The sequence below is a fragment of the Harpia harpyja genome, chromosome 7 (assembly GCF_026419915.1).
Source record: "Harpia harpyja isolate bHarHar1 chromosome 7, bHarHar1 primary haplotype, whole genome shotgun sequence".
Taxonomy (NCBI): Eukaryota; Metazoa; Chordata; class Aves; order Accipitriformes; family Accipitridae; genus Harpia; species Harpia harpyja.
Window position 1 is genome coordinate 25018109 of NC_068946.1, and position 16448 is coordinate 25034556.

The following is a 16448-nucleotide window of genomic DNA, read 5'->3' on the forward strand; positions in this document are numbered from 1 at the left end:
CAGGAAATACCAGCATGCTGTTAGGAAAGCCTCACACGCTCCCGTACACTACACCACACAGCCGAACACAGCAGCACAGGAAGTCTTTCATTTGAACAATTCACAGCAATGAGTATAAAGGGGCTGTAAGCAGCAGAGACACACACTACTCGAGCTCCACAGACACTGCAGGATTTACTTACCCGACGACAACAATTTCCTGCAGCAGTCTGAGTGAGCATTCAGCGCTGCTAAGTGTAAAGGGAACATGTTGTGGATCCCGCACCTGAAAGGCACAACAGCCTCATTACACAGAGTCATGGGGAAAAGGAGGTTGCATACAGACACAACACATCAAAAGCTCCTTCCACAAAGGCAGCATTTTTTATCCTTTTCGAGGAAGATTCTTCCTGCCATGTTATTTTTATCTGTATTTCCTTACCAGCCTTCTCAGGAGCTAAAAATATTCTGATACAGCAAAGTCTTGGCATTACGCTTTGAACAGAATGTGGCAGGAAGGCTTCTAAAAATTCAAGGTGAAAGCCAAGGTGAGGAAGGAAGCGAGAGAGCAGATATTGCTTGGGTCAATTTCCCGGTGTGGGATGCACAAATTTCTGCATCAGCTACACATACTGCAACTGTCATTCTGAGGTAAAAGTAAATGCTGAAATCTTCTCAATATTATTTCTGAAATCCATTTTTCCTGCCATTAACATCCTTTAGATAACTGTCATGCAGATTTTCAAAGCCTCCCCTTCTTCCCTTTCTCTCTCCCCTGGAGCTGGGGTAGCTGATGACTCTTCTTCACACTTTCCTTTAGGCTGCCGTGACACTTGCAGTTTTCTTCCCACATCCTAAGAACTAAACACCTAATTTTCCTATTTGCTCCAGCTACTCTCCTCACACTCCCTTTCATTTTTCCCCCCCTTTAACACATGACCCTCTTTTCAATTACACTATAAACTCCTCACAGCAGACATGCTGGGTAAAAAAACCCAATCAAACGGGTAGGCACCTATCATTAGGCTAAATCTGTATCAGGCAACCACGTAGTTTTTAAACACGCTGAGCACTCAGCAGCTTTTATTAATACCAGTAAATCATCCCAGTTCAGTCCCTAAGCATGCCGCTGTTTGCTGTCCTAGAAGACTTTTGGGTTTGGACATCTTGACTTCTGTCATTTAGCACTGTTTTGTGAAAAGCATCTTGTTATTCTAGAAATACTGTCCTACTGGCAGTCCTCCAAGTGCACATAAATATAGAGCCTCTGAAACCAACTATCTCGACAAGATTATCATCTTCTGCCTGCTTCAGCAGATATATTTTTGAAAAATTACAAACTCTTGAACAATAGCAGATAGATCCATATCTGCCCTTCATTTCTGCAAGACAATTGGTGGATGGGAGAGTATGATCACCTCATGGAAGAGGATCTCAGATATGGACCCAAAGACAAAGGAACTTGTCTTTCTGCACGACTCACCATAAATCATAAATACTTATGAAGCTTTAGACAAAAATGAATGTGGATGTTTATAAAGACATCTTGCTCTCTCCAACATTTTATACATATATGTATTTAACTACTTTTGGTTTGTTTTTAAAAAACTTATTCTTTCCAGAATCCACAGGCCTATCCTTTCTCTGTCTTGACATTAAATGTGTCCTCCTCGCTGCTTCACTACACTTAGGAGTGACTTGTGGTGCTGTACAAATTTTAATTTTGCTAGTGTCAGCATCTACATCTTAGAGCAAATCTATTAAAAGATGATCTGACAACCTATCCTTTGAAGGAAACAGCACAAGCTCCACCAAGCTGCTGCATCTGTATAAACAGGTTGCAGTTTTTAGCTGTGGATTTGTTTATTTAAGCTAACATTGGACATTCTGTATTGCTATGCTTCTTCCTACACCCATTTCTCTCTATCTCCTCCTCCACCTAGTTATCTAAAGCAATATTTTTCTTCTTTCAGGTCAAGATTTCCACCCAGCAAGTTTTGGCCGGTTTCCATTGAAATATATTATCTGCACATCTGCTAACCACTGTCACACTTCTATAGCGCTGTTCACACTGGTTCCTCCCATCACTGACACACTTTCACCTTTAAATGCAGTCGCCTCAAAGACTGACTGAGCTGTCTGCAGTTGTCGCTAACAAGGCTGCAGAATTTTCTTTTCAAAGCCAGTTTGGGGAGCTCAGCCAGAGTTATTTACATGCAGCACATATGAAAGCCCATCTCCAGTGTTTCAATGCTCCTTGTTTAGCACAGACAGTAGCTCATTTGGATCTGCCTGGTATCTCTGAGTCAACTTCTTATTTCACTTATTTTTGCTGCTGGAAAAAGTATTTTATTTGATCAATGTTCCAGCCACCCAAGTGTGAAATAGAAATTTCTAACTGGATAACCCTGATTCCAAGAGTGGGCTATCCCACTACGTCTCATTTTCCCTTTAAACCTCAAGGTAAGAGACAGACCAAGACTTACTGTACTGGAGAAAGAGCTAGGAAAAATAGGCATCTATTTAGACACGAAGATCTTCATGCTGGCTGTGTTAATAAAATCCAGTGACGTTAGCTGAAGCCTGTGAAATTTCATTATCCATGCCAATTGAAGATCTGTTCCACCTTCCAAGTTTGCATGGTGACAGTCGTACTTGATAAAGGAATATGGGCAAATGTGCCACTTTCTTAAACATAGTCAAGCAAACAAATGAAATACTGAGAGCTGCAAGTATCTTCAAAATTAAAACCAGCTCATTTGCATCTGAAAGCAGGTTTTCCTAATTAGGTAAGTCAAGAGAAGTCACTGATTTCTATGGTAGGTTCTAGGTAGAAGACTTTTAAAACCTATTTTGGAAACATGTTGAGGTAATTGCCAAAAACTTACATTCATGAAATCAGATGCTGCTATTAAACACCTGGTACAGATATCCCTCATGGTATTGCATTACTCTGGTCTTATACCCCTTTGTTTACCTTCAGGTTTGCTATTTTCTTTTGACAGACCATAAGAACCTGAACATAACTAACCAATACTCAAGTACTCTCAAAAATAAAAATAAACATGTTGCCAATGTTTGAGGTGACAATACTTATCATATTGTAGGTGCAGTCTTGACATTTGTGCAAGAGAAAAAAAAAACAAGAAAAAATTGAATTGAAGCAGAAAGCACTAACAACATTTAGAAATGTGTCTAATTTCAATTCTTTGTCCTTCTATTCAAAAAAGACTCCCAAACTCACAAATCAGATAAAAGCAGCCCTATTATTTCAGCCACCTGAATATCAGAAACCATGCAACATCAAGACAGGCTCTAGTTAAATTGAGATCAGAAATACTTAGTAATACTTTGCAATACTGCATTTCTATTGATTACCCTATGTCATACCAAAAGATACAAGACAAAAGAATAATCACCATGTATGACAGACCACTAAACATTAGGCTAATTTAGATACTAAGGAATATGCACACAATTCCCTTGAAATGCATCCGAATTTTTTTCAACTACGTTTCCTATACAAACTCATTGCTACAGACTTTCTGGAATAACTGTGATCAAGATGCACTTTAGATACATATGTACTTCACGTACATTATATACCACTGTGCCACATCAATGCTTCAGGAAAAAGAAGCAGTACTTGTACTCCTTGTAACTGCGTAACTGGGCACAACAGGAACTTAGCAGGGCTTCCTTCCCCTCCGTACTTCCCGAGTGTTCATATTTTAGCCCCATGTCACCCACTGAAGTACAGTACAATTATGCTTATTCATTTTAACCTTCATATACTTCAGAACCTGAGGAATAACTGTTTCCAGGCATCGGACACAACACTTGATCATTAGAAACAGCTCCACTTCAGCCACCTACTTGGCAGTATCAGCTCCGCTGGTTATGAGGGTGTTAATCAAAAGCTCATGTCCGTATCTTGCAGCCACGTGCAGAGGGGTGTTACCATCCTTATCAACACAGTCGATTTCCCCTCCTGCAAAAGACATTTTCATACAGTTTAACACTGAAAGATTAAGCATGAACCAGTGACCACAAACGTTATTTCTCTCTAGCGAATACAGCATAAGCAGTCCAGCCACAGGCACTAAATTTGAGAGACCAAGAACCAGCACACAGCAAGCTGTCAGCTGTCACCCACTGGTACTTAACGTGGTCTGGCAGCAGCATTTTCATCTCCCTCTCCAACTGCAGTGGTGGGGAAAATGGTGGGAAATAGGTGAACAGGATGACATACGACGGTAAAGTACACGATACAGACCTGCAGCTCATCTAAAGGTACAAATGGATGCCTTGAATTAACCTAACAAAATAAACTGCTGAAACTATGCCCTTATTCATAAAGGCATTGCCACTCAACCTTACCTGTAAGGCACTAATGTTAAATAGAGTTCATTCAAGAGGCCAGCAGGAACATACTGCAAACAACAAGCGTGTTGTGTGCCTTCTCTGTGTCTTACCAAACAACAACCAAACAGTGCTTAAGTAGAACTTTTCCTGTTGCAATTTAAGCCTGTCATCTCATGTTTTATCTTCATAAGCAGGAAAAATAAATTATTTCTTTCTTCTCTGCTGCGGCTTTTGACTCATGCAAAGATTGCTATCAAGCCCTTGTTTTCTTTTTGGACCAAGGAACTGTAATTTTTTCAGTCTCTCCTTCTAAGTCAGGTTTGCTGCACTCCAGCTATTCTCGTCCTTCCCCCAGTCCTCTCCAGCTGGCCCACATCCTTCTGGAAGTAAAATGTCAAAAGGCAGAAACAGTATTACAGCTGACATCTCCCAACACTGAGCTGAGCAAAAGGATTACTTCATGCCTGCTGGCTACGCTCCTATCTATACACTCCTGTACATTGTACAGCACCATGTACATTGTTGATCTTTTTTTTTTAAGCACCATGACACTGTTGAATTGTGGTCAACAAGCTTCTGATCCTCTACAAGCCCCAGAACCTTTCTTGAGGAACCACCACCCACCTGGCTGTTGCTGTTCTGAACTTGTCCAGCTGATACTCCTGCCTGTGTGTGTGATCTTCCCTTTGCTTCACTTGCATTATCCTTTTACAGGATCATTTTCCATTTCCATTTCCATTTCTCCACCTTCTGCCAAACTAACAGTCTCTCCCAACTTCATGTTTTCTCCAAATGTTAAAAGCACATTTTCTATTCCACTATCCAAGTTGTTAATGAAAATAGTGGGTAGTTCCAGACCCAGGAGGGAAACTGAAAACGCCCTCGCTACACCTTCCATTTCAACAACAATCCATTTATTACTAATCTCCAAGTGTAGTTTTTCAACTAGTTATGTACCAACACTGTAATATTTTTAATACTCCACTAGTTTGCTGTGAGAATACTTTATGAAAGCATGTAAAAAGTCTTGCTAACATCAGGATATGGTAGTATTTACTGCATGTCCACTATTCACAGGAGATAACAGGCCATAACTGCAACAAGGAAAGTTCTAGCAAAGCACTGTACAGCATTTTCTAATGGTAAATAAAGATCAGTGAAATGCTGGAACAGGTTCCCTGGGGTGGAGCCTCCACCAGCGGAGGTCTCCACGAACATTACCTGCCCACAGAAAAGTCAGGGGACTGTGCTGTGTTCACAAAGCCTAAAGAGAATTATGATGCTTCAGCATCTTTTACTCTTGAGAAATCTATGCCAGATATTACCCACTCCTCCCTAACTGTTTACAAACAGTTTGTTCATTCCCCATTTTTAATGATAGGTATCACATTTGCAATTTTAAGGTAATCCATTCTTCCTCTACAAGTCGCTAGAGGTAGCAGCCAGAAATTGAGACATCTTTGGCCAACTCATTAAGTACTGCAGAATGAAACTCCATTTCTTTAAATCATTGACATTTCTGTCTTCCACAATATCCCACAGCAACAAGGCATAAAGTCACTTGCAATCAGATCTGTGTACAACACTAAAATTAGAGGGGCAGCAAAGAAAGAAAGAAAGAAGCGAAACCCAAGTAACTTGAAGAAGAGTAGAGAGGCATGAAGGACAGATGAAGAACTGCCAGTCCTTTCACAGACAAATCCAACAGAGAGCAAGCAACAGCTGTAAGTCAGAGAGCATATTTGACTAAACAACTAAAAATTGCATGAAGGCCCAGTTTCTTACAGTTTGCCCAAACTCATTTTATTATTACTATTTTATTTATCCAAGGAGAGATATGACAACAATTTGCATGATGACCTGAAAGAAGCATGATGTAGTGAAGACCTCCGTTTTAAAATACAGTCTTGTGTAAATGTATCATTACATTTACAGCGTAACTGTTCAGCCACCTTCAACTTCTCACACTTAAGTGCCAAGTTTGGGATTTTGGAAAACAAACAAAAAACCCAACCAACCAACAAACCCCAGATCATCCTGTCTGGTATAATGGCCAAAGCTGGGAAGCATAAGTAAACAATCAGTAATAGCAACCTCTGTCAATCGGAAACAGGCATCTGCCAGATCTCCAACAGTAATATTTGTTATACGCTGTAGTATTGTTGAACAAGAGATACCTGATAAATGAGTGATAATTAGGAATCCTGGCTATGCCAGAACAAACAGGGTGGCGCTGGTCCGCCCTCCTGAGCATTTATTCAACACTTAATGAAGACAGTGGCGAGGGGTGGAGCTAAGGGAGGTGAGAGAAGTACAGCTGCTGAGTGGAGGGTAGAGAAAACGGTCTGAGCTCTAAGAACACCAGGGCTCCCAAAGGAGGATGACTGGAAACTTTTTCTTCTTTTAGTTTTTAAATAATTTGAGAAAGAAAGTTATGCCTGCTTCTGAGCAGAAAAAAGACCTAAATGCAGCTTTGAACTCTTGTTTTCAGGTTAAAAATAACAACAGATCAGCTGGACCACCATCAGCTGGAGGAATATGGGATTTTGTTAAACAACCAAAATCTCAACTTGTGATGACATGTTGGAATGAGAGTTGTCAGTGCAGCTCAAAGCCAGAAGTTGATGGAGAGCTAAGCAGCTCTCAGAGCAGTCCTTTGGCACTCTTTGGGTCAGAACAACTAAAAATTGCAACCTTGGAAATGCCTAATCTTTTGGAGAGTCATTAAACAGGCACAGAAACTCACCATTCTGAATGAGGGTCTGCGACCGTGTGAACCTCCCATGGACAGCTGTCATGTGTAGCGGGCTCTTCCCATCCTTACTCTAACAGAAACAAAACATAAAAACAACCATTTAGCATGTAAAGCAGTGGTAACAATTTGAAGTTTCTCAGCTCAACATCCTACAGCTATTTTTCAGATAAAATCTCCACTGGCTTCAAAAGTCTATAGGACTGAATATATACTTATAGTAAATGCAGAAGGTATAAGCATACAAGTAAAACGGTTCCTCGGCAATGAGTAGGAAATGGGCTGGAGTGGAGCCTGTCCTTACAGCCTGGCTGTATACAATACCTGCTAGAAACCTACAGATATATGACATATTATTCTTGAATATTATTTTTAAGTAACATTTGCCATTCAGTCATTATTTTCCCTTGCAGCGTGGGGAATAAAGAAAAGCAAAGGAACCATAAAGCTAAGTAGGAGCTGTCTCTGAGAGATTCAAGAACTATACTCTGTTTATCAATCTGCATTTTATAGATACATCCCAGAATAAAAGCCACTATATTAAAAAGTTTTGGTTAATAAATCCCCATGCAATCAAAAATAGGATGCCTACAAAAGACAATTAGAAAACAGGGAAGGCATATGAAAGGAAGGTACAATGAGTAGAGATCAATGCTTTGGGTTCTAGAGAAAGAAACTGAAATTGGGGAAGCCAAGGAGCTGAGAAAATAACAAGGGAAGGGTACCAGCCTCACTACTCACATCACTTCATGTTTACTGGCATGGGGTTTTGCATTCATTGGCAAGCACAATCGCCAATTTCATTTTAATAATTGTGAGTTTAAATAGTGCACTGACTATTCACTGATCTCAAGGGACTTGCCAGAGGTGTTAAATGCTAGGAGACCAGTTTTACAGATGGGAAACTGAAACACACAGAGTTTAAAGTAAAGCAGTCAAAATCTTATATGAACTCAGAGATCTCAAGTCTTCTGGTACCCATACCAGTGCCCTCTGTTGGGTAACAGCAAGTCCCTTTCAGCTTCATCAAGATGAATCAGCTGTATCTCAAGAGCATTCAGATATCCTAAATAGAATCACACTTCATACACTCAGGCTCTAAAACAGGTAAACAAACAACCTTCAGTTCTTAATTCCCTGGGAAAGTCAACAGGAACTTTTTAGAATCCGGTTTAATTAAATCCATATTGTAGGGGGAAGGAAAACACCAGAAAGGAATAGTTCCTTGACTTACCACCACTCCCTGAGATAACATTTTGACAGAGCTCCTGGGACTGTATTTTACTAGTGATTCATGCCTTCAGGAGAGTGGCTGGCCTAGAGTTTAAAGCTGTCATTATATTTATCAAGGCACTGAGAGCTCCTCTGCTGGGAAGTAATCTCATCCAAACAGTTTAATGGTCAACATTCTCAGCATCACTCTACTTCCATCAAGTATTTAAAGCCATGCTGTACTCATTATTATAGTTTCCAGTCTCCTGAGGTATGCAAAATAGGATAAAGTAAAACTGAAGAGCTGCAATGCAAGTTTTACCTGAATGTTAACATCTGCCCCATTATTCACTAGTAGTTCAAGACACAGTGCTCCATGAGTGGAGGCAGCAGCAAAATGCAAGGGAGTGAATCCATTATTATTAGGCTGATTTACATTAGCACCATAGTCAATCAGCTCATTAACAACAGAATCCTGACCATTGTAACAGGCAATGTGAAGTGCAGTATTTCCATAGATGTTCATTTCATCAATCTAAAATGAGACAAGGAGACATAGTTAAAATTACAGGCATCAGCTTACCATTTTACATAATGCATCACATACTGCAAATGGAAATAGCTGGAGGCTTGAACTGTCATAGGGCATATTTCTCACCAGCAGATTTCATCGACAAAAATATACTCACAGAAAGCTTAATTTGGAATGCTTTACCTTTACTATTAATAACTTTTTATCTTACTGGGCACTTCTAAAAGCCAGTATGAAGCTTAAAGCTGATAGCAGGACTATATGATGATGATGATGACAAAAGTCCTAACAAACTGGAAAGCTTTTACATATAAGTGGGCAAGTAGAATAAATAAAAAGCTCACAATCTTTATTTAGAAAAAATTAAAACACTGACTATTGAATTTTTATGAACAGAATCAGGCTTAAGAGCTCTTTCCACAGATTTCTTTTGTGAAGGGAGTGAAGGTGTCTGAAGGGAAGGTTAAACTGCACTGCCATTTACATTTGAGTAAGAAACCACTTTCAGTAGCTCAGTATTATAAAGATATAATTAAGATTACGTTAATTCTTGATGACCAGCTTAGTATTCAACTGCTGTTCTGTAAAATAGGACAAGACAGATTGTACAAAAGACTCAGGGATGACATGAATACCCTTCCACGAAATACAGGCATCTCAAAGATCATAACCCCAGTGGTGGAGAATGTGGAAGTTAAAGGTAGTTATCAGCATAGTACTGCTAATAACAGGAAACACCTATTCCCCTTCAACTTCACAGTCAACAGCCTGTGAACATGGACTTCTGACTTTTTTTTGGCAGGTCAAGTCAGCTGAAAATGCAATGGCAAATGCCATGGCTTTATTTGACATCTCTGATTTACCAGTGCAGGCTCTTCGGATCATCTCACTGCTGCTTTGAACCACTGAGTTGACAATATTATACTAAGAGAAGTCTGTGCCCTGAAAAAAAGTTCTTTTCCAGAGTGAAAATAATCCTTCTCCTTCCCTCCATCAGCTACAGAGGAAATACAGGTCCCTAAACTTAAACCGCCTGAGCTACTGCTTAGTAAAGTATGCAGCATCTATGTTGAGAAGAACCTCTCATCATATCAAAGGGAATGCTGAGCCAAGGAAAATGTCATTATTCCATCTTCCTCTGCAGGAACAGCATATATTTTCTGATTTCTTCAGCAAGGTGGCCTGGAATTTACTGTCCATATCAGACATTTTTTATTCCAGAATGTTTCCTGGCTCTTGAACCAATAAACCACATGAAGCACAAGGTGGTCCAGAAAATGAGAACTATTTTCTTTAGAAGCTCTTCCAATGTCTGTAGCAGCATCCGTAAGAAAGAAGAAAAGAATATCTTCAAATATGGAGAAACATGGAAGCCACAAAGTGCACGTTATCACATACCTCTACCCCCAGGTTAAGGAGGTGTTTCACAATGTTAATCTGCCCATTGGATGCAGCTGCATGAAGTGGGGTGTAACCCTTCTTGTCTTTACAAGTCACTTCTGCACCATGATTAATCAGTAAGGCAACAACTTCCAGGTGACCTTCAAAAGATGAAAGATAGTAATCAATGAGTATACCATCCTACAGCATCACTTCTCCCAAATTACTGCTTTCTTGCTAATACACTTCCCCTTTCACTGCTGTTTCACAATGCTCCCACAGTTTTACAAGGGAAAAAACAGCATTTTTATAAGTGTTCTTAATCCCAGCTCCAGGCCTTGTCAAGAAATTCACGCAGTCACCTTCACCAGATGTGTCAAATTTCTCTTTACTAAATTAGTCTTCCAGTCATTAAAAGAACAAAACCACACCTCTTTCCCATTTATTTCTCTAAAAATAACAGTTTTTGTTTTACTCTCCCTGTTACAGAAAGAACAGTGAGCACAGGAGCATGACAATACAAGTCTCCCAAAACAGCTGATCCTGCTGATGTCATCTGCAAACACAACTGCTATCACTTGTTGGTTTTTGTTAGCAATACAAAAAAAACTTCTAATAAATGATAAAATGAAGGTATCCTCTTTTCTAGCACCACTGAGGACACAGAAAACTAAATTTCAAGTGCAAATTTGATCCAAAGCCTACCAATACAAACACAAGATTTTCTACTGAAGCCACTGATCTTTGGATCAGGTTTTTGACTCTCCAAAACTGTATCATTAACACAAAACTGTGCAAAAAATCCTGAATACAGGTCTAAAAATGTTTGAATCTGAACTCATAGTCTATACACACATACTTAGTCCGCAAACTAAAATAGTTGCAATAGCCTCAACAGTCACACAGATTGAGAGCTGACTGTCAGATCAATGGGACATCTGTCTTCAGGAGTCAAATGCCTACCCCCGAATTAGGATCTCCCAACAGAATACAGGGGAAGAACAGAGCATCTCAAAATGCAACTTATAACCCACCTGTATCTTCTGTTTCCTCCTCTCCCTGAAGGTCTCAAACCAACTGGCCTGCCTTCCCAGATAGTGCCCTAACCACCAAAATTAAATCAAGGCTAACTGAGGAATGGTCCTTATTGCTTCATGTTGAAGCAGAGCTGTCTTAGAACTAAAAATTTATTATGTCAAACACCACATAAAGCCGTGCACCATCTGAATTGTACAGCACTTTCATGACAGAGGCAGCTCTGGTCATGTGCAGGACCTCGGAAACTTTATGGACAAAGTCCAAAGTGCCCAAAGATATTTAAGCACTCAAGAAACTACATGAGGGTTTACAGGATGAGATGCTCAGGTCTCATTATCTAAATTCTCTCCAAATTACACTACAGACTCCTAAAACCCATTGCTAATTTAGGCCTTAAATGTTATCTAAATATTTTGAAAAGTACATCATGATTTTCTGAAACAAATTAAGAGCAAAAGAGATGTGGAATTGCACAGCACAATGTAAAAAGTCTTTCACCTCTGTAGCGTGGAGTTCAAAGCTCGCTAGCTCAAAAGCCAAATCACATTTGTTGGCAAGAGTTTTTCCATCTGTCTGTGTACATCAAAAACACCCACAACATGCTTTTCTCACAGTTTGAAATCTCCTATTATCTCATTTCCAAAAGTGCCAGGATTAAAATCATGATTTTGACAGGTCAGATGGAAGAGTTCCTGGCCGAGGGCACACACCACCTCACAAATTATAATCTGGAATATACTGCTTGGCCAACAAAAGCTCTTGAACAAGTCTGACCACTATCACAGGCAATCTTGTTCTAGCATTTTTAAATTATAATGCCTCACTATAAAAAATTTTCCTTTAACTTGAAAGGAATGATAAGGTCAATTGATTTAATTAAGCAATATTTGGTAACACCACTAATGTTCTGAATAGACAAATCGGTTGCTCTTGTCCACTCTAGAATAAAAGATGACAATTTGCTCCTAACAGGAAGAAAGCCTAGGAACCACTTCCTAACAATATCATAACTTAGCTACTTACAAACATAGATAAACAGCAAAATTTATGATCATATTTATCTGCATTTTATATAAAGTAGTTTTTAGCAAAAACTGAAAAAAATATAACCTGTATTTTTTCAAGCTCAAATATACTTCAGGCTGGAATTAAGAGTCAGAAAAAAAAGACCAAAATGAAAAAAGCAACACACAAAGCCCGCAATTAACTGTGTTAAAAAGGAAATCACAGCCAAGTTCTCACCAGCTGCAAAACTGTAAATGGACAGTGTGTATTTAGATCAGCTGAACCCTTGCCTCCTCAGGGTAAATACAACGCTCACTTTCCATGGCCAGGTCTGCTCTTGTCCATTTTAAAACATGCTGTTAGTTTGTGAATAGGAAATTAAAAAGAAGGAGCAACAGCCCAAGCCTTACCCATGTATGCTGCCCAGTGAAGGGCTCTTCTGTCCTTTTTGTCAAAAGCATTGATGTTTGCCCCCTTGGCTAAGAGCAAGTTCACCATCTAGAAGTAACAACAGCAGGTAAACCAACTCTGTAGATCACACACTCGACAGTTTATAACAAATCACTCTGGCAATAAAGTTGGGATCACAAAATCCTGCTTTTGAATGATAAATTTGTGAATTACACAAATACTGTTCAAAGCTGCGTGCATTAATGTGGTGATGGCTGCAAGTAACCAGGACAAGTTCTGTGTCCACAGAGGGGGCTGAGAGCACGCAGGGTGCTGCTACTCCAGTGTGCTTCAAATTCAGCTTGGCAAAAAACCTAGAAGAGAAACAGGCCTGGAAGAGAAACATTGCTCTTAGTTGTTACTGTTAAGACCAATTTAAGGGGTTTTCTTGTGGATTGGGACAAGATTCCTCCAGACCGTGAAGTAACAAACCCTAAAATCTGCTTGATATTTCAACAAGGAGTGTCTATTTCTTGCCACGCCATGGCGATTTTTACTAAATTCCTCTGTGCCCATGGCTATGCAGACAGGCACCAGGCTGCTTCGCATATGATGCTGGCCTTTTAGACAGCATGGCTAAGAAGTGAAAAGCTGCCTTCCCCATCGCCAATCATCCACTATTAAACATAAGAAAAATCAGGGAAAAAAGAAAGGAAACTGAATGGAAAACACATTCAACAACTGTCTTTTTCAGCAAAACATTCTAAAATCATAAATTACAGACTGGATGATTGTCTTCCTCTCATAACACTGCTTTGCCACAGACACCAGCTAGTAACAGCATATATTCAGTTAACATTTCTGATATACTCCATCCAAAAGCTCAGAAGCTTTAGACTATGACGGTTAGACTCAAGCATTACTATCTCTTTCCTACAGTGCAGTATTTTAAAGGCCAAACATCATCATCACTTCACAAGAATTTCCATTCCTTTTCCTTCTTTTAATTACAGTATAACTGATCAACTTTTGTTAACAGAAGCCTACTGTTCCAGTCTAAGAGCTTTTATTCCATATCTAGATCTTCAGGTGTGGAACGGGCAAATGAGGATGCTTGCACCCGGATCTAAAGATGCTAGCAAAACCCTTTACGGGGGGGTTTATTTACAAAAGTACGCTTTTTTTCATATAGAAATGGTAATTAGACTAGAAGGGTTTGCTTGTATAAGATAAGTAGAAAAACCAGAAGCACATTTTCTAGAAGAAAATTAGAATAAGAAAAAATTAGAATTAGAAAAGCAGACAGACTGGATCTCACACAGCTGAACATTTCTTCAGTGTGAAATGAATACACAAGTTTTCCCTTCTTTCCATTCTGCCACTCTTATTTTCACAGGCAGTCAAGCTCAAAAGAGCCAAGGACACACTTGAGTTGCCGGAGCTGGTGGCACAGCCAGCTCTCAAAGTCTGCACGCACACCTCGCATGCTGGCTCTGCACAGGTACTTTCCAGCCAATGTCTCGTTTCTGCAGGTAGGAAACCTGTCGCACAGTTTGGAAAGCAGCCAAATGATAGGAATCATGGGGGTCAGGGATATCGACCTCAGTCTAGACCCAGCCACAGCAGGTCAACTGTTTGAAGTGGGAAAATAAATAAATAAACGAATGATCAATTACGCTCTTAAGTAACTCACCTCAATGTGGCCATTCAGTGCTGCATGGTGCAATGCTGTCCGCCCGCCTCGGTCAGAGACATTGACACTGCTCAGCATGGGGATGATGACTTCCGCACACTTCACTGCCTTGTTTGCAGCCGCCACGTGCAATGGTGTCTGCCAGTTCTTGTCCCGAGCATTGACATCGGCCGAGTGCTTAATCAATACTTGCACTGCTTCCTGCAACAGCAACACAGATATATCCATAACCAAGCAGTTTGAATAAATACATGGCCCACCTTTTTGACAGCTCGATCATATTACCTATGTATATTACTTATGCATATCAGACATGGCCAGGAGGAGGGAAAGAGAACAACTTTTATCAAAATAACCTCCCAGGCTAGGGAAATGGTATTGTTGATTCAAATGCTAGAGTACACATCACCTTTGCTGTCATTTAGAGCAGTGCCCTCACAGTCAAAATTTCCCAATTTGGTTTTAGAATGTACAAAGCTGCCTATGCAGAGAGCCCAACCTGTTCAGTTGATTAACCCTCAGTACCCCAGTCATCATAACTGTGCTCTCATTGAGGAAATGAATGTGCTTATTTGAGCTCACAGTTACAGAAATTATTTACAAAATGAAAAGCACATCATTTTGGACAGTAAAATCATGGCAAATTAATGTAAGTCTTATTTATAAACAGGAAAAAGGAGAAAATAAAACAGAATACATGAAAACAAAATTTTAGCTTTGCAAAAACATGAGAATCATGGGCAAGGGTTGATGCTGGTGTCCCCAAGTTAAAATTAGCATTCCTTCCCTCCCTGAGGGCTAAGCATAGGCCAAGGGTCTTCACTGCAACATCCATTCTGTCAACCTAAGACCAAACAACATCTTTTAAAGTTAATTTTGTTGCTTAAAAGTGAATATTTCCCAGTGAGAAAATATACTGTTCTCTCTTGAGAGACTGTCTCGCTGGAGAATTCACAATCAGTTCTTTTCTGCTTCTACTCATGCATCTGCCATTAAGCAAGTCAGATGAAAAAAACAAGTATCTCACAAAATTACATTTTGTTTCTTCTTCCTTTTTTCCCCACAAACAAACAAAATACAAAGGAGCCACTGGGACACAGCAGCATTCAAGTAGCCTTGTCTGCTAATTACAACTCACAGCTGGTAATTGGGACGGAGAGCCCTAGTCCTACATAGTACCTTATTCTTTTTGCATAACTGAAGTTTTCTGGTAAGCCCAGCCAAAATTTTATTAATGAATATCAAACACATACAGTGTGTTTAAATAGCACTTTTGTATCTAGAATGGCCCAGAAGAGTGCCTGCAGTCTGTATCAACAGTACATCCATTACTAGGAGTTTTAGTTCTTTGTCCTCAACCGATCTCAGCAATTTCATTTTCTACAGCCATCTCACAAACTGTCCTCTGACAGATTTGTTCAGTTAGTGACATTGCATCTCTTACAGCACCAACAATGATATACCACTGTTGATGTCTCAACAGGATTTTGTTTTTTAAATTACAGGCCTACTGTTTTAAAAGTAATTTAAATGTAATTCACTGGAGACCTACCCAGCTGGGACATGAAGTCAGCAGGAAAATTCATGCACTTTGACTCTTAATGAAGGAAAGAAAAAGTTAAGGGAGAATTTTTAGAAGTAAATAGTAAGGACTGAAAAGTCTAAGCTAAAAATATTTAGACTTTTTAAAAAAACATTTACACATTTTTGTTTACATCTGCAAATCTGCTGCTCTATCAGATTTGGGATCAAAATGTTAAAATCCTTATGGAGAAGTTTTAATTTTATTGCTTTTGAGAGCATGAGCTATCCCTTTTTATTAACATAGTTTTCTACACATACATGCAGTCCACAGCTATGGTGTAAGCCTCTGTATTCAGTGTCTCTAGCTATCCCAAGTTATCATAGTGAAATCTCTTTACTTTTTCAAACTGTATAAGGCTGAAAGCTGATACACCCATTAACAATCCTGCACAGACACGTGTGAGGGTCTTGATTTGTAAATAAACACTTAAATCCCTAAAGCCCACTTGAAAAATCATTAAGACTTAAGCAAAAATGTGTTCATGCTTTTAATCAATCTATAAAAGGGTACAAGGAGA

The 16448-nt window shown here is 39.5% G+C and overlaps 1 protein-coding gene across 12 annotated transcripts in view; it reads right to left on the reverse strand.

Annotated features, from left to right (window-relative positions):
* ANKRD44 (ankyrin repeat domain 44) overlaps positions 1–16448 on the reverse strand; it is a 144483-nt gene that overhangs the window by 46178 nt on the left and 81857 nt on the right. For all 12 annotated transcript variants that reach the window (XM_052791788.1, XM_052791780.1, XM_052791785.1 and 9 more), the window contains exons 5-11: positions 14347–14547; positions 12674–12761; positions 10239–10381; positions 8631–8843; positions 7091–7169; positions 3856–3970; positions 183–265 (exon numbers count right to left, since the gene is read on the reverse strand). In XM_052791788.1, coding sequence (XP_052647748.1) covers positions 183–265; positions 3856–3970; positions 7091–7169; positions 8631–8843; positions 10239–10381; positions 12674–12761; positions 14347–14547 — 922 coding nt within the window. The remainder of the gene's footprint in view (positions 1–182; positions 266–3855; positions 3971–7090; positions 7170–8630; positions 8844–10238; positions 10382–12673; positions 12762–14346; positions 14548–16448) is intronic.